Below are 18,298 nucleotides of genomic sequence, written 5' to 3' on the forward strand. Positions count from 1 at the left end.
AAATGGCTTACCCCTTATCCTTAGACTGTGACCCCTGGTTCTGGACTCCCCCGCCATCGGGAACATCCTTCCTGCATCTAGTCTGTCTAGTCCTGTTAGAATTTTATAAGTTTCAATGAGATCCCCTCTCATTCTTCTAAACTCCAGCGAGTATAAGCCCAATCGACCCAATCTCTCCTCTTATGTCATTCCTGCCATCCCAGGTATCAGTCTAGTGAATCTTCGCTGCACACCCTCCATGGCAAGAACATCCTTCCTCAGATACTAAGTTCTGCTCATCACACCAGATTGTTCCCCATCCCGCAGTTCATTAAAGTCCATCTTCAAACTTACAACCTATCTCTGCAACCTCCTCAGCTTTACATCATTTCCCATACCCTTTCATCCTCCGACTGGCTTTTTGTGCACCCCCTACCTTCAATCCATCATTGATGCCTTAATCAGGGAAAAAAGCTGGATTCACATCAGTGGAGATACAGTCAGTAACACAAAGCACTTGTCAGGAGGAATTGCCGAGCCCCATAGGGCAAGGGAGCTGGATTCACATCAGTAGAAATATAGTCAGTAACACAGGCTGCTGCCTGGGAAGAGTTACTGAGCCTGACCCTGTGAAGAATGTGGATTCACATCAATAGAGACAGATGCATAACAGAGATAGTAATGAACTTATAGCTTCCTCATAATGTTCAACTTCACGAGCTCCCTCATGCTTACAGCCTCTGTAACTCAACCCAGCCAGCTCCTTCAAAGAACATAAGTAGTAAGAGCAGGAATCAGCCATTCGGCCCCTCGAGCCTGCTCCGCCATTCAATAAGATCATAGCTGATCATCGACCTCAACTCCACTTCCCCGCCCAATCTCCATATCCCTTGATTCCCCTAGAGTCCAAAAATCTATCTATCTCAGTTTTGAATATACTCATCGACTCAGCATTCGCAGCCCTCTGGGGCAGAGAATTCCAAAGATTCACAGCCCTCTGAGTGAAGAAATTCTTCCTCATCTCAGTCTTAAATGGCCTACCCCTTATCCTGAGACTATGCCCCCTAGTTCTAGACACTCCAGCCAGGGGAAACAACCTCTCAGCATCTGCCCTGTCAATTCCCTTCAGAATCTTGTATGTTTCAATGAGAAGTTGTCATCACTCCCAATGTAACTGAAAATATTCCACAAATGAAGTTACTTGATTAACTACAGGATAAAAATTCCACTGCACTCACTTCTGCTGTGCACTCGAACCACATATTACAGAATCCTGGGCCGGGTGTGTGTAATTTTGCGATATGCACCAAGTCAGCTGCAGTGGGGATTTTACTCCCATTTTATTACCCACTATGGCCAGCGCTTCTCTGAACTTTTGTCTCAGTTCTCTTTAGCTCCAAACATGCCAGCTTGCATGTCCTTCCTCATCCCTGAATCTTCAGTGTTGAAATCAAGGCTGATTATAGTCTCCTACTCAAACTAATTTTTTCCCAGGAACTCAAAACTGCTGAAGCCCGTACCTCCCTCACATGCCCCTTCCTCCTCAATCTTCAGGCTTTTAAAACCCACACTTAGTCTTATCTAAATCACTCCTTCTTGATTCACCTCATCTTCTCTATCACTTTTCTCTACTTTTGTCCTGTGACAAACACAGTCATTTGGCCCCATCATTATTATCCATATTTAAAGCACTTAGTTAGAATGGATGTTCGACCTTGGCCAGACTACAAGATGGCAGACATTGCCTCAACATTTGTGAGAATAGACACATTCTTTTGATCAGGAATTACTTAAGATAACAGAGTGAGTATTCACACCATGGTGTCAGCCAATGAGTTGGAGGCGGGGCAGGACAGCAAACAGAGTCTATTTACTCAGCAAATAGAGTCTATTTAAACAGAGGGGTAGATTTTCCCGAACCTGTCGGGAAGAAGGCGGGACTTCCCCTTTCGGGTTTTTGACCCGCCTACTTCGACGTCCGGCCAATCTGCGCGATTTCCCCTTGATTGACCTTGTTGAGCCCGCCCAGAGGGCTCAGCAGGCCAATTAAGGGCCACCCGGCAACAGGTGACGTCACAGACTGCAATTTCATCTGTCAAGAGTTTTTGACAGATGAAATATCAGTGTTTCACAGCTGTTTGAAGCTGTGAAACACTGACAGTCTGAGTTCTACCATGAGTCATTCTGCACAGACTCAGTTAGAACTCTTACCGACACTCAAAGCTGCAGGCTGTCACTTTTGACAGATCGCAGCCATTCAGCTTTAAGTTCCGGGTGAGTGATGGGCTCCAGACGGCTACAGGAAGAAAGGCTGTGAAGGTAAGTACAGGTAATTAAAAGTTCTTTACACACTTTAGACACACCAAACACACTTACCTTTGCACTCATGCACCCATCACTCACCTGAACACCGACATCGCGACCCCTCCAACTCCTTCAACCCGACGGCCCGCCTGCTCTAACCTGGCGTGGTTTGGAGCCATCGGGAAACCCACATGAAACCCTTCAAAATAGGGATTAGGCTAAAAACTGCCTGTTAGCAGGCAGTTAATTGGCATTAATCCCTTCCCGCCTGGTTTCGGCGGGTCCCAGTGCGGGGCAGGTACCCGCCGCCCCTGAAACTTATGTGGGGCGGGGTTTTGGGCGGGATGGTGTCGGGACCCCCAAATTCGGGATTTCCCCCCCCGGCTGGGGGAAAATCAGGGCCAGGGTCTCAATGAACTACAGCAAACAGAACTCACGATCGAAACTACAGCAACGTCTCCCGATAAAAGTAGATTTATTTCCCCAGCAAAATGCAGTGAGCGGAGGATAGTTACACAATACAAAAAGTGAGTGTAAAATCAATCCCAGTTACTCACAGTGCGGTCTCCGGGTATGATTGATGGGAGAATTAACCAATCATCTCCATTCTGGCAGGGACTTGTGGTATCACTATACGCAGCCTTATAATGTTGTACTTTGACCAAACCACAGGAAGGCAGACATTGATTGCCTCAACATTTGTGAGAATAGACTAAATCTTTGCATCAGGAATTACTTAAAATAACGACTCTTTTAATATAAGGGAACAGTGCATCAGGCCCCACAATCTTCTGTGCTTCTCAAATTCTGGCCCTTTGAACATCCCTGATTTTAATCGCACCACCATTGGCGGCCGTGCCTTCAGCTGTCAAGGCCCTAAGCTCTGGGATTCCCTCCCTAAACTTCCCTGTCTCTCTCTCCCCCTTTAAGACACTCCCTAAAGATGCTCCTTAAAACCTACTTCTTCGACCAAGTTTTTGGTCATCTGCCCTAATCGCTCCTTATGTGGCTTGGTGTCAAATTTTGTTTGCTAATGTTCCTGTGTAGTGCCTTTGGGACGTTTTACTATGTTAAAGGCGCAACATTAATACAAGTTGTTGCTGTTGTATTCAGTGCCCAGCAGCTGTTTGCTGAAATGATGTTATAGCATAGCATCCCTGTTGTATCCCAAACAGAAGTGTGTTAACAGCTGGTGTAGATCTGGATTCCCACAACGTAGCCCATTGTTTATGTTTCTCTGGTGTCAATTCGTCAGCCAATCATCAAGTGTGTTTGATCTGTTAGCTCATCAACATTGGCTGCTAAACACAATCCCTCAAGGAGCACCAAAACATTCTGCAGCAGGTGGCGTCATTGTCGTAACCAAAGCTGACCAGCCCATTGGCAGACAAAGGAATCATTGTCAAAGTATCAAGCAAGAGGAAGCTGCAAAAAGCGTGTGCTACACTGTGTTTAACTACAGAATGTCTGAAGCTTAAAAAGGGTAAACAAACCTCTTATTGTCTGTTTTAGCCTCGTCAGCCGTGGCTTAGTGTGCAGCAGTCTCGCCTCCGAGTCAGAAGGTTGTGGGTTCAAGTCCCACTCCAAAGACTTGAGCATAAAAATCTAGGCTGACACCCCAGTACAGTACTGAGGGAGCGCCGCACTGTCGGAGAGGCGGTACTGAGGGAGCGCCGCACTGTCGGAGAGGCGGTACTGAGGGAGCGCCGCACTGTCGGAGAGGCGGTACTGAGGGAGCGCCGCACTGTCGGAGGGGCGGTACTGAGGGAGCGCTGCACTGTCGGAGGGGCGGTACTGAGGGAGGGCTGCACTGTCGGACAGGCGGTACTGAGGGAGCGCCGCACTGTTGGAGGGGCGGTACCGAGGGAGGGCCGCACTGGCAGAGGGGCGGTACTGAGGGAGTGCCGCACTGTCGGAGGGGCAGTACTGAGGGAGCGCCGCACTGTCGGAGGGGCAGTACTGAGGGAGCGCCGCACTGTCAGAGGGGCAGTACTGAGGGAGCGCCGCACTGTCGGAGGGGCAGTACTGAGGGAGTTCTGCACTGTCGGAGGGGCAGTACTGAGGTAATGCTGCACTGTCGGAGGTGCCGTCTTTCGGATGAGACGTTAAACCGAGGCCCCATCTGCTCTCTCAGGTGGATGTAAAAGATCACATGGCACTATTTCGAAGAAGTGCAAGGGAGTTATCCCCAGTGTCCTGACCAATATTTATCCCTCAAACAGATTATCTGGTCATTATCGCATTTGTGTCTGTGGGGGCTTGCTGAGCGCAAATTGGCTACCACATTGCCTACATTAAAACAGTGACTACACTTCAAAAAAGTACTTCATTGGCTGTAAAGCACGTTTGGACATCTGGTGGTCATGAAAGGCGCTATAGAAATGCAAGTGTTTCTTTCTTTATACAATGATGTACAGTCCTTGTCTCATATTTGCTTCTGTAAAGTGTCCAAGTGTAAATGTGACTAGTTATTTGAACCAGTGGAAAGCCGGTCTAGTGCTTGAAATTTTTCAAGAAACAAAAGATGTAGTGAGATTACGGCAAGTTCCAGTGCACCACTTTATTGTAAAATAGAATCTTGGTTACCCCCTGGGCCATATCACCTGAATCATACACACCCAGATCATAAAGGGCGTAGCTCGCTCGAAGGGATACAGGTACAACTGTTGAAACGGAAACTGTATTTTAAAAACCCAAACCCCTTCACACTTTACTGCCCTAAACCCAAAGATAATTACAGACAAGGGGGGGGCCACTTGGCCCATCCTGCTATAGAAACCCCAGACTACTGCACCACAGCATCCAATTGCTTCTTCACTGATCCTAGAGTTAAATATTTTCATAAAGGTGATAGACTAGGAGCTGTGGAGAGGCAAAGAAATTTAGTTGTCCATGTAGACAAATCATTAAAAGCCAGTGCACATGTACAAAAAGTAATCAAAAAGGCTAATGAAATGTCGGCCTTTAGCTCAAGGGGGTTGGGATTCAAAAGTGAAGAGATCCTACAGTTGTACAGAGCCTTGGACAGAACTCGTCTGGAATACGGCATTCAGTTTTGGACACTGCACCTCAGGAAAGACACACTGATCTTGGAGGGGGTGTAGCGCAGATTCATTAGAATACCAGGGCTTAAAGGGTTAAATTATGAGGACAGGTTGCATAGACTAGACTTGTATTTCCTTGAGTTTAGAAAGTTTTATAAAAAGTTGACATGCCAAGCATAGATGCTTGGATCATGAAGAGACGGCTGCGATGGTCAGGTCATGTGGTGTGAATGACTGATGAATGAAACCCGAAGATCTTTTATGGTGCATTGACAACTGTGAAGCAAGCTCGTGGTGGGACAGCGAAAGAGATATAAAGACTACTTAAAAGTGACTCTGAAACACTGCAAAATAGATGTCCACAAGTGCAAACAACTTGCTCAAGACAAGAAAACACAACGCAAATCTATCCATGAAGGCACCTCCTACATTGAGACCTGATGAATTCCTGATGCTGAATGTAAACGCCAGCTGAAGAAGTCTCACCTGAAGGTCCCCGGCTCCCAACTCCAATGTATCCGGGATCAAATGTTCACTCACTCCGAGCAAAAATTGGTCTCAAGTCATCAAAAAACTGGCCGTAGAAAATGAGATGATATTTTGACCTGTCTTCTTCGGTATCAAAGGATGAACAAACAAATGACTTCAAGCAAGTAATGGTGTGTTAACTATTTTTAGTTCATCCTCAGTTTCAACCCTGTTTGTAGCCTCACTGGATCTCAGTTCTTCTTCGATAATCCTCACGTTAGAACAATTTCTATTGCTGCTTTTAATTTCTAATTCTATGCTTATTTTGTGTTTCCTTTTTGCCCCCTGCTTGCCTCTTTTCTTTCTTTTCAGCCTCCTGTGTTATTCTCACACTGTTCTCCCTACAAGCCTTGTAGAGTTAGTTTTTCTTTTGCTTTGTATTGTCTTATTATTCAATTTAGAGTCATCTTCTCCACATTACTTCAATCTTTAAATAAGTGCCCAGTTGCTAAGACTCGCTATTTAAAATAAAACCCAAGAAATAAAAAGAGTGACCAAAATGCACCTGAAACGACAGCTGCCCAATCGGAACTGTTGTCTGACCCGTTTCATCATTAGCCAAGAGTATGAGAAAGGTTAGAATGCGGTCAGTGAACATTAGCAGAGCCCGTGCGGAGTTCATTGAAAACACCAAACAGAACCATGACACCTTTGGGAGCTACTGCACATTGGAATTACTCCTGTATCACAGCAATTTTTTTTTTTAAACTCTTTACAGCAGTAATGACTTTTCCCGAAACGTTGACTCGGTTTCTCTCTCCGTGGATGTTGCCTGGCCTGCTGAGTTTTTCCAGCGTTTTCTGTTGTTATTTTAATGCCTTTTCTGTGTTACCCAGGATTATTACTCATTGCTGATTTCTTTTTTAAATGGCATATAAACTAAAGATCTTCAGAAACTGCTGGCTGTTGAGCACTGGAAACCGAGCTAGCATCACCAAACGGTGTAATGAATGACCTCCAGGGGTTAAGATTACACTCTTTCTCTGAACAATTTGTTGCCAACGATAGCACACTGACTTGTAGGATAATGGTGAGAGATAGGTTTGATGTCCTATGCCACTGTGTTTTCACGTCACTTTGGTGGCAAATACTCAATGGAGGCCAACCACTTCCTCGTGCTGAGGAGGGAATACCTGGAAGTCACCCCATCCACCCTGCATTTCATTGTGCCCAGCCCAGTGCTATAATGGAGGTTTGGAACGAGTGTCAATCTGCATCTCCTCCTCTTCCAGTACATGGGTCAGAGAAAGTGTGATTTACCCTGTTTCCAGGTGCATAGGCGTGGACAATGAGTGTGGGCAGGATAGGTCCCTGTTGTGATGCCTCAGCAGTTAAATATCCTGAAAACACTCATTGTCTAAGGTCACATATGACAGATGGTCACATGGGTAAAGTACAGGCGAGCAACCAGTGATTGGGGGAACAGTAGCCCAGCAACAGCCAATACCTAAAAGAAAAGGGGAGAAAATTGGTGGCAAAGTAAGACTTAGGACTGGGGTTTTCTACCAATATATAAAAAAGAGAAGCCATTACTTACTCCCATTCCTTTCGCTTTGCCTGAGGAGTACTGTGCATTTTATGAGCTTCATGTGCTTTGATAACATCCCTGTGATCTACCAGCCCTCCCCGCCTTCTGTAGGGAGCAGCCAGCCCGCTCTCCGTCATCTGGTAATACTGCGCTTCATGTAAAGCACTAGGACTGCGATGGATGGCGGAATCGGTGTCCGCTTCTCCTCTCACATCACAGACTGCATCGTAGTAGCTTGGAGGGGATGACGGGCTGAAGTCTGGGGCAGATGTTGGAGGACGCTCTCGGGGGTCCGTCCACGTGTTTGCATTCATCAATCGGTCTGCCCAGAGCGAGGTGTACGAACCGCTGCAATACAAGAAACAGGAGAATAAACAGAACGCATAACAGCTGGCAAATCACAAAGTATCCGAAACAGCAGCACATGCGCTGCCAATATAACACTCTGCGGAGCACTTCACCCACCTTTCACACTAATGTGCTGAAATAAAATAGGCTTAATGGTGCATTAAGTTACAGACTAGCCTTCCAGCTCAGGTAATTGGTTTTAACTTCAGCCCAGCTTGATTAGCTGAAAGTCTACATTATCGGTTAGAATCGTAGGACCATAGAAATTTACAGCACAGAAGGAGGCCATCGTGTATGTGCCAGCCGTAAAAGAGCTTTCCAGCTCTTGGTCCGTAGCCCTGTAGGTTACAGCACTTCAAGCGCATATCCAAGTACTTTTTAAATGCGATGGGGGTTTCTGCCTCTGTTGCCTGTAAGGATCCGATACAGTAGGTTTAGCACCGCCTCAACCCAATTTCTGGCTGGAATTAAGCAACGGTATAAAACTGGCACGAAATTGGCACTCACACAGACACACGCATGTATGGTGTGAGAAATGCAAAAAACCTACACTGGTGCAGTGATTTAGGTGTCTTTCCTCAAGTTGAGGCACATTGTTGGGGTAGATAGAAGAGTTTTTGCTCTGCATTTTACCTGGGAATGTTCACTGTTAATACTGGGGGACAAATGTCACATTAATATCGAGCTGTCCAGACTTTTGTCTTTGAGAGTCACTTAGATGCATGCCTTGAGCCCTGTGAGTCACAAAGTTTAAATCCATACATAGGAACAGGAGGAGGCCTTTTAGTCCCTCAAGCCTGTTCCATCATTCAATGAGATTGTGGCTGATCTGCGACCTAACTCCATCCACCCGCCTTTGGCCCATATCCCTTAACACCTTTGGTTAACAAAAATCTATCAATCTCAGATTTAAAATTAACAATTGATCTAGCATCAATTGCCATTTGCGGAAGAGAGTTCCAAACTTCTACCACTCCTGAAAGGCCTGGCTCTAATTTTTAGACTTCCATTAATTTGCATACATCTCAAACTGCTGATTCCAACAGATCTTGGTGTTTTGATTCAGGATTTACCCACCAATGAGGCAATGCCAATAAAAACAGCTCTTTTCAAATGTCCATATCCAAACAGGGCAAAACGTTGAATAAGAAATATAAGCGCAAATAGAACAGAGTTGCCTGGGCTTCAAGGACTGGGCTTTGGAGATTGCAGGTTGGACATGCCTGGCTGAACACACAAAACCCTGGTTCAATAAGGAGTGTAGAAGAACATGCCAGGTGCAGCACCAGGCATACCTAAAAATGAGGTGCCAACCTGGGGAAGCTGCAACACAGGATTACATGCATGCTAAAAAGCAGAAGCAGCATGCTATAGACAGGGCTAAGCGATCCCACAATCAACAGATCAGATCAAAGCTCTGCAGTCCTGCCACATCCAGTCGTGCAGAGTGGTGGACCATTACACAACAAACGGGAGGAGGCTCCATGAATACCCCCATCCTCAATGATGGTGGAGCCCAGCACGTGAGTGCAAAAGACAAGGCTGAAGCATTTGCAACCAGCTTCAGCCAGAAGAGCCGAGTGGATGATCCATATCAGCCTCCTCCTGAGGTCCCCCACCATCATAGAAGCCAGTCTTCAGTCAATTCGATTCACTCCACGTGATATCAAGAAACGGCTGAGCGCACTGGATACAGCAAAGGCTATGGGCCCTGACAACATCCTGGCTGTCATGCTGAAGACTTGTGCTCCAGAACTAGCCGCGCCTCTAGCCAAGCTATTACAGTATAGCTACAACACTGGCATCTATCCGACAGTGTGGAAAACTGCCCAGGTATGTCCTGTCCACAAAAAGGACAAATCCAATCCAGCCAATTACCACCCCATCAATCTACTCTCAATCATCGGCAAAGTGATGGAAGGTGTCGTCGACAGTGCTATCAAGCGGCACTTACTCACCAATAACCTGTTCACTGATGCCCAGTTTGAGTTCAGCGAAGACCACTTGGCTCCAGACCTCATTACAGCCTTGGTCCAAACATGGACAAAGGAGCTGAATTCCAGAGGTGAGGTGAGAGTGACTGCCCTTCACATCAAGGCAGCATTTGACCGAGTGTGGCATCAAGGAGCCCTAGTAAAACTGAAGTCAATGGGAATCAGGGGGAAAATGCTCCATTGGCTGGAGTCATACCTAGCACAAAGGAAGATGGTTGTGGTGGTTGAAGGTCAATCATCACAGCCCCAGGACATCGCTGCAGGAGTTCCTCAAGGCAGTGTCCTAGGCTCAACCATCTTCAGCTGCTTCATCAATGACCTTCCCTCCAACATAAGGTCAGAAATGGGGATGTTCGCCGATGACTGCACAGTGTGCAGTGCCATTCACAACTCCTCAGATAATGAAGCAGTCCATGCCCGCATGCAACAAGACCTGGACGACGTTCAGGCTTGGGCTAAGTGGTAGGTAACATTCGTGCCACACAAGTGCCAGGCAACGACTATCTCCAACAAGCAAGAGCCTAACCACAGCCCCTTGACATTCAACGTCATTACTGTTACGTCCGTGTAATAATAAGAAAAGGACTGCAGAGAACGGTACAACAGGTGTTTACTCAACGTGGTTCAAACTGCAACTGAAACAACAGATTACTACTCAGCGTTATATACAGGTGTGGTCACTGCCGGTACTACAGTATACATGAGCTGTAGAAAGTAGTTCCCCCCTTAAAGGTACATACATTACAATTCCTCCCCTTTTAGATTAACAGTACCATAACACTCATTTAACAATTAAATATCAAACTAATTACAATTAACACTTTTAACATGCAACATTAGCTGAAAATAGTCTATTTATAAATTCAGTCTTTGGGGAGGCTCCCTGATCCTTTCTGGATAGCGCCTTTCCCGAGTGTCTTGCTCTTGGTGTGGAGGCGATTCTGGCCCCGTTGTCGGTTGGTTCATCAGCTTCCGATGCTACGGTTTCTGGGGTAGATGCTACCTGCACATTGGGTTCATCACCAGGTACGTATGGGCGAGGCATGGGGTTGACTCGTTCCTGTGACTCTAGGATCTGGTCAACATGGCATCTCACGATGCTCTCCCCAACGTCCACTGTGTACATTAGTGGCCCCTGCCGTGTGCATATCGTTCCTGGTTGCCATTTCTCTGTTCGGTAGTCGCGAGCCAAGACTGGTTGCCCTACATTGAAGCTCCTTGTCGGCTTCTCATTGATGTGCTGGAATTGCTTATTCTCAACATCTCTTCGTACATTTGGTCTGAGCAAATCCAGATGAGATCTCAACCTTCGTTTAAAGAACATCATGGCCTGGGCCTGGTTGGTGACTGCATGTGTCGCATTTCTGTAGGCTAACAGGAAATTGTCCACCTTATGCTGCAGTGGAATGTCGTCATCGCACATGGCCTTTACTGCTTTTTTAAAGGTTTGTACGAACCTCTCAGCCAATCCATTTGTGGCTGGATGATACGGGGCGGATGTGTAATGCCTTACCCCATTCCTTTTCATAAATCTTCGAAACTCTTCGGACACAAACTGTGGTCAGTTATCAGAGCAAATCTGCTCTGGCAAGCCGTTCCTGGCAAAAATGGTCCGTAGGACTGCAATAGTTTTCTCCGTAGTGGTGGAGGACATTTTGATCACCTCAGGCCATTTCGAGTGCGCATCCACGGCTATTAAAAACATTGAGTCCATGAATGGACCAGCAAAATCAATATGCACCCGTTGCCATGGAGATGAGGGCCACTCCCATGGGTGTAGAGGGGCATGTGGTGGTGCATTTTGGACCTTCTGGCATCCTGAGCAGCTCTTTGTCAGGTCCTCGATTTGCTGATCGATCCCCGGCCACCACACATAAGCCCTAGCAAGGCTTTTCATTTTCACCCCTCCCAGATGACCTTCCTGAAGCTCATTGAGCACTCTCTCCCTTAACTTGGGTGGAATTACCACTCGGGATCCACACATCAAGGTCCCCTGGCATACTGACAGCTGTTCTCTTCTGGATGAGAATGCTGGCAACAGTGAGTCACCATGTGCTGGCCATCCCTTCACCGTCAAATCATATACCCGAGACAGCGTCGGGTCTCCTTCTCTATACCAGCATTAGTTACTGGCAAGCATTCAATTATAGTCGAATGAAATATTTCGACAGGATCCACTGCTGGTGCTTCCTCCGCAGTAGGCAGTGGCAGGCGTGATAGCCCATCAGCGTTTCCATGCTGTTTCGTGCCCTTATACTCGATTTCATATTGGTGCGCCCCTAGAAAAAGGGACCATCTTTGTAGCCGTTGCGCAGTCATCACCGGAACGCCCTTCTTTGGATTAAAGATGGAGACAAGTGGTTGGTGGTCAGTCAGCAAGGTGAACTTCTGCCCGTACAGATAGTGATTGAACTTTTTCACTCCCCACACTAGGCTGAGGGCCTCCCTGTCAATTTGGGCATAGTTACGCTCGGCTGAGGTTAGTGACCGAGACGCAAAGGCTACTGGCCTCTCCGAGCCATCCGGGAATTTGTGCGACAGCACCACTCCAATGCCATAGGGTGATGCATCACACGCCAACCGAATTGGTAGTGCTGGGTTGAAATGAGCCAACACCTCTTTTGATGTGATCAATGCTTTGCTCTTCTGGAAAGCTCGTTTACATTCGTCACTCCACTTCCATGGTACCCCCGCTTGCAGTAGGGTGTTCAGTGGGTGTAGTACGGTAGACAAATTCGGCAAGAACTTATGGTAGTAGTTCACCAGCCCGAGGAACGACCTCAGTTGTGACACATTTTCCGGTGCTGGAGCCTTGACTACTGCCTCAATCTTTTCAGGGGACTTATGTAACCCCTCTTTATCAATAACATGGCCACAATACGAGATCTGCTTCTGGAAAAACTCGCATTTGTGGCGATTAGCTCGGAGCCCATATTCCTTCAATCTAGTGAGCACCTGCTCCAGGTTGGCGAGGTGATCACTGTCATTTTCGCCCGTGACCAGGATGTCGTCCAAATAACACTGGGTCCCTGGAATCCCTTGCAGGACTTGTTCCATTGCCCTTTGCCAAATAGCCGGAGCTGATGCTACCCCGAACACCAGCCGGTTGTATTGGTAGAGACCTTTATGAGTGTTGATCGTGAGGTACTGTTTCGAGGCTTCTTCTACCTCCATTTGCAGGTACGCCTGGGCCAGATCAATCTTAGTGAAGCGTTTCCCTCCAGATAGCGAGGCGAAAATATCTTCAATCCGCGGAAGCGGATATTGTACAGTGTGAAGGACTGGGTTCACTGTCACCTTAAAGTCCCCACAGATCCGAACCTTCTTTGGTTCCCCAGGCGTATTACTCAACGAACTCTTCATTACAGGAACGATGGGTGTAGCCCACTCACTCCAGTCCACTTTGGACAGTACTCCTGAACGTTCCAAACCTTCCAGCTCTGCTTCGACGGCTGGGCGGATTGCATAAGGTACCGGTCTGGCCGTAAAAAACTTTGGGCTTGCATTTTCCTCTATTTTGATCGTCGCTGTTATGCCTTTTAGTGTTCCGAGTCCCTGCTGGAACACTTCTTGTGCGTCAGTTAGTATTTTTGACAGTCGTCCAGGTGTGACGTCATCATCCTTTTTGGCATCTACAGTCAGTGCTTGTATGGAATGCCAATCTAGCTGTATCTTCCGGATCCATTCACGTCCTAGTCGTGGTGGTCCTCCATCTGGCAATACATATAGGTCCATTTTTGGTGTTTTCATGCCGTTATATATAACGTTCACCCTTATTTTTCCTTTGGGGTAGACTTTTTGCCCCGTGTACGTCTTCAAGACAATCTTTGTATCTCTCAAGGGTATATGTGAGAATAGCCGCTTGTCGTCCCTTCGGTTTATGACTGTTAGGGCTGATCCTGTGTCCAATTCCATTTTCACTTGGACTCCTGCTATCTTGAGCGTGACCCAGATAGTTTGGTGATCCTCCGTTTTGATCACATTATGTAGTTTCAGACAACCCAGCTCCTTGCTTCCGGAGTCTGTATCACTCTTCTGTTCGTCTGAACTACTCTCCATCACCTTATGTACCTTCTTGTACTTCTCCTGTGGAGATTTCTTGCTGCTGGTTTTCTTTCCCGACCTGCAGACTCTTGCTATGTGTCCTACTTTTCCACACTGTCTGCACACTTTGTCCTTGAACCAGCAATCATTATGGTCGTGTGTTGTTCTGCTGCAGCGATAGCACTTCACTGTTCCGTATGACATTTCATTTGTGCCATATTCTTGCGGTCTCCGTTGTATCTCTGCAGCGCCCCGTGCTGTTGCTTCATGTGATACTGCAATGCTGAAAGCCTTGTCCAGCGTAAGATCCTTTTCTGATAGAAGCCGTTTCTGGGTGCCTTCACTTTGAAGCCCACACACAAACTTGTCCCTTAAAGTATCTGCTAGTCCCGTTCCAAACTGGCAGTGTTTCGATAGCTTGCGCAGTTCCGTTAAATACTCAGCATTACTTTCATCTTTATGCTGGTTCCTTTTGTGAAACTTAAATCTTTCTGCTATCAGCAGCGGTGTGGGGTTTAAGTGGTCCTGTAGGATTGACACTGTTTTCAAAATCCTTTTCTACTGGCTTCTCTGGGGTTACTAGGTTTCATAGTAAGCCATACGTTTTTGCACCCATTGAATTCAACAATACCAGCGCTTTCTTGTCATCTGGCACTTCATTCGCCTTGCAGTATACTTCTATGCGTTCGACATATGTCGTCCAATCTTCGACTTCATTGTCGAACGCTGTGATACTGCCACTCTTCGGCATTTTTGGGTGTGGTTAGACTGGCTTAAAATGGCATCTCCCGCGCTTTCCTTTCTTCCCCGCTGCGGCTTAAAATGGCGTCTCCCGCGCTGCTGCCAACGCCGCTCCTCGTGGCAAATGGCGACGCCCTGTGGGTTTCGTGCGCTGCTCCTGCGCTGCTGCCAATGCCGCTCTCTGTGGTCCTCGTGGCAATGGCAGCGCCTCGCGTTTTCCTGCGCACCTCTCTTCCCCCGTTGACGCTGCTCGGCCCTTGACCACCGGCTGCGCTCTGCTCTCTCTCGCCTCTCTCCCCCGTTGACGCCGCTCGGTCCTGAACACCGGCTGTGCCCTGCTCTCTCGCGCCTCTCTCCCCCGTTGATGCTGCTCGGCCCTTGACCACCGGCTGCGCTCTGCTCTCTCGCGCCTCTCTCCCCCGTCGACGCTGCTCGGCCTTTTTCTGTGCCGCTCGGTCGGGCTCTAGCCCGTCGCTGTCCGGGAAGGGTCTGCGCAGTACCTGTTGCCAGCCCGTTTCACTGGACCACCGTGACTGGAAAGCCAAGCCTGGCTCTCGACAGCCTCCCCTGCGATGCTCAAATCTCCACTGGATGACTGGGCAGTTGCCCGTGGTCGACGCCTGTGCTTCTGGACTCAACCTTCTTCCACTGTTCTCCAGGAGCGAATCCCTGGGAGGTGATGCAGAGTTGCAGGTAGGTTCGAACTTGCTTGTCGCCACTGTTACGTCCGTGTAATAATAAGAAGACTGCAGAGAACGGTACAACAGGTGTTTACTCAACGTGTTTCAAACTGCAACTGAAACAACAGATTACTACTCAGCGTTATATACAGGTGTGGTCACTGCCGGTACTACAGTATACATGAGCTGTAGAAAGTAGTTCCCCCCTTAAAGGTATATACATTACAATTACCATCGCCGAATCCCCTACCATCAACAACCTGGGGTCACCATTGACCAGAAACTTAACTGGACCAGCCACATAAATACTGTGGCAACAAGAGCAGGTCAGAGGCTGGGTATTCTGCAGCAAGCGTTTCACCTCCTGACTCCCCAAAGCCTTTCCACCATCTACAAGGCACAAGTAAGGAGTGTGATGGAATACTCTCCACTTGCCTGGATGAGTGCAGCTCCAACAACACTCAAGAAGCTCGACACCATCCAGGACAAAGCAGCTCACTTGATTGGCACCCCATCCACCACCTTAAACATTCACTCCCTCCACCACCGGCGCACCGTGGCTGCAGTGTGTACCATCTACAGGATACACTGCAGCAACTCGCCAAGGCTTCTTCAGCAGCACCTCCCAAACCCACGACCTCTTCCACCTAGAAGGACAAGGGCAGCAGGCGCATGGGAACACCATCACCTCCAAGTTCCCCTCCAAGTCACACACCATCCTAACTTGGAAATATATCGGCCGATCCGTCATCGTCGCTGGGTCAATATCCTGGAACTCCCTCCCTAACAGCACTGAGGGAGCACCTTCACCACACGGACTGCAGCGGTTCAAGGCGGCTCACCACCACCTTTTCGAGGGCAACTAGGGATAGGCAATAAATGCTGGCTATGCCAGTGACGCCCACATCCCAGGAACGAATAAAAAAAACATTTGCCATTGCTGTTACAGACCATTCCTTTCGCAAAACGATAAGAATGGCAGAGAGTCACTCCAAACGGGTTCCATTTGTAAGCACCATCACCAACGCTGAAGAATATTTGGTGATTGTTCAACAAGCGGCCCAGGCAAAATGTCCAAAGGTATTTTTTTTTTTTTAAAACAGGAAAATTGTCTCCAATGTATAAAGAATGAGAAACGAAGGCGCAGAAACCCGAGGACGGCAACAGGAGATCGCTCAGCTCATGGGCCGTGGTTGTCGGGAAAACCTAAAATGGGGCAGATTTTGACAGTTGGCGGGAACGACGCGCGAGCTCCGGGTGGGGAGAGAGAGAGAGAGAGAGAGAGAGCGCGCCACGGGCTCCGGGTGGAGAGAGAGAGAGAGAGAGCCACGGGCTCCGGGTGGGGAGAGAGAGAGAGCCACGGGCTCCGGGTGGAGAGAGAGAGAGAGAGCCACGGGCTCCGGGTGGGGAGAGAGAGAGAGAGCCACGGGCTCCGGGTGGGGAGAGAGAGAGAGAGAGAGAGAGCCACGGGCTCCGGCAGGTGGAGAGAGCGCGAGGAGACGGGCAGAGGCGAGCAATCAGTGCGCGGGACTGGAAGAGCAGCAGGCGATTTTCAAGCCCGGTCTGGGCGAGCTCAGCTGTTCCTCCTTTGTGCGAGAGAAAGGTTTACCTCGCATATGCCGATTTTAGGGTGTGTTTCACGGGCGGGGGCAGGGCGTCTGCCCGCCGTCCGGATACCGCATGTCAAGGTCATGAGGGAATCTGGACAGGTGAGGATATTCGGCTGCGGAGGGCATCGTTAGCAAGCTGAATCCTTGATATTAACCCTGACCTCCACACAAGCAACTCATTTGCACCTCCCCAACCCCGCAATAAGATTCCCCCCTCCCGGCGCACCTTGTCACAGAGTGGGACCAAACCTCACCCCCCCCCAATCTTTCGGTTTGCCAAACTCTGGTTGGACCTATTCCTGGAGGTACCATCATTCGACCTCCCAACTGCCCCACGCAGTCAAACAGCTCCCCTCCCCTTCAAATAATTTTTTTTAAATGCCCCAACTTCTTTACCCAGAGAGCGGTGAGAATGTGGAACTCGCTACCACAGGGAGTGGTTGAAGCGAATAGTATAAATGCATTTAAGGGGAGGCTGGACAAGCATATGAAGGAGGAGGGAATAGAGGGTTATGCTGATAGATTTAGATATGGAAAGACGGGAGGTGGCTCGAGTGGAGCTTAAACACCGGCATGGACTGGTTGGGCCGAATGGCCTGTTTCTGTGCTGTATATCCGGTGTAATCCTATCTAACGATTTTTCTCCTGTGATTTTGCTCGCAGCAGTGTCTGGGAGATTAATCTTTAATCTAGAGACATGGCAGCTGGGGAATTTAAATTTCGTTAATTAAATAAATCTGGAACTAAAAGTTAGTATCAGTAGTGATGCTCATGAAACTACTGGATTGTCGTAAAAACCCATCTGGTTTACTAATGTCCTTTTAGGGAAGGAAATCTGCCACCCTTACCCGGTCTGGCCGATATACTAGCATGGATTGAGAATTGGTTAACAGACAGAAAACAAAGAGTAGGAATAAACGGGTCTTTTTCAGGATGGCAGGCTGTGACTAGTGGGGTACCTCAAGGATCGGTGCTTGGGCCCCAGCTATTCACAATCTATCTATATCAATAATTTGGATGAGGGGACTAAATGTAACATTTCCAAATTTGCTGATAATACAAAGCTAGGTGTCAGTGTCAGTTGTGAAGAGGCTTCAAGGGGATCTCAACAGGCTCAGTGAGTGGGTGAGAACATGGCAGATGAAATATAATGTGGATAAATGTGAAGTTATCCACTTTGGTAGAAAAAACAAAGGCAGAGTATTTCCTAAATGGGGAAAGATTGGGGAATGCAGATGCTCAAAGGGACCTGGGTGTCCTTGTACATGAGTCACTGAAAGTGAATGTGCAGGTGCAGCAAGCCATTAGGAAGGCAAATGGTATGCTGGCCTTCATTACAAGAGGATTTGAGTACAGGAGTAAAGAAGTCTTACTCCAATTATATAGGGCCTTGGTGAGACCACACCTGGAGTACTGTGTACAATTTTGGTCTCCTTACCTAAGGAAGAATATACTTGCCATAGAGGGAGTGCAACGAAGGTTCACGAGATTGATTCCT

The 18,298-nt window shown here is 47.9% G+C and overlaps 1 protein-coding gene across 1 annotated transcript in view; it reads right to left on the reverse strand.

Annotated features, from left to right (window-relative positions):
- The window catches only part of LOC147097756 (voltage-dependent P/Q-type calcium channel subunit alpha-1A-like), a 728,667-nt gene that overhangs the window by 693,055 nt on the left and 17,314 nt on the right, over positions 1-18,298 (reverse strand). The window contains exon 2 of the mRNA XM_085971842.1: positions 7,393-7,731. Coding sequence (XP_085827968.1) covers positions 7,393-7,731 — 339 coding nt within the window. The remainder of the gene's footprint in view (positions 1-7,392; positions 7,732-18,298) is intronic.

The sequence above is a fragment of the Somniosus microcephalus genome, chromosome 31, assembly GCF_052327205.1.
Source record: "Somniosus microcephalus isolate GS21.2 chromosome 31, FLI_Smic_1.0, whole genome shotgun sequence".
In the NCBI taxonomy this organism is placed as follows: Eukaryota; Metazoa; Chordata; class Chondrichthyes; order Squaliformes; family Somniosidae; genus Somniosus; species Somniosus microcephalus.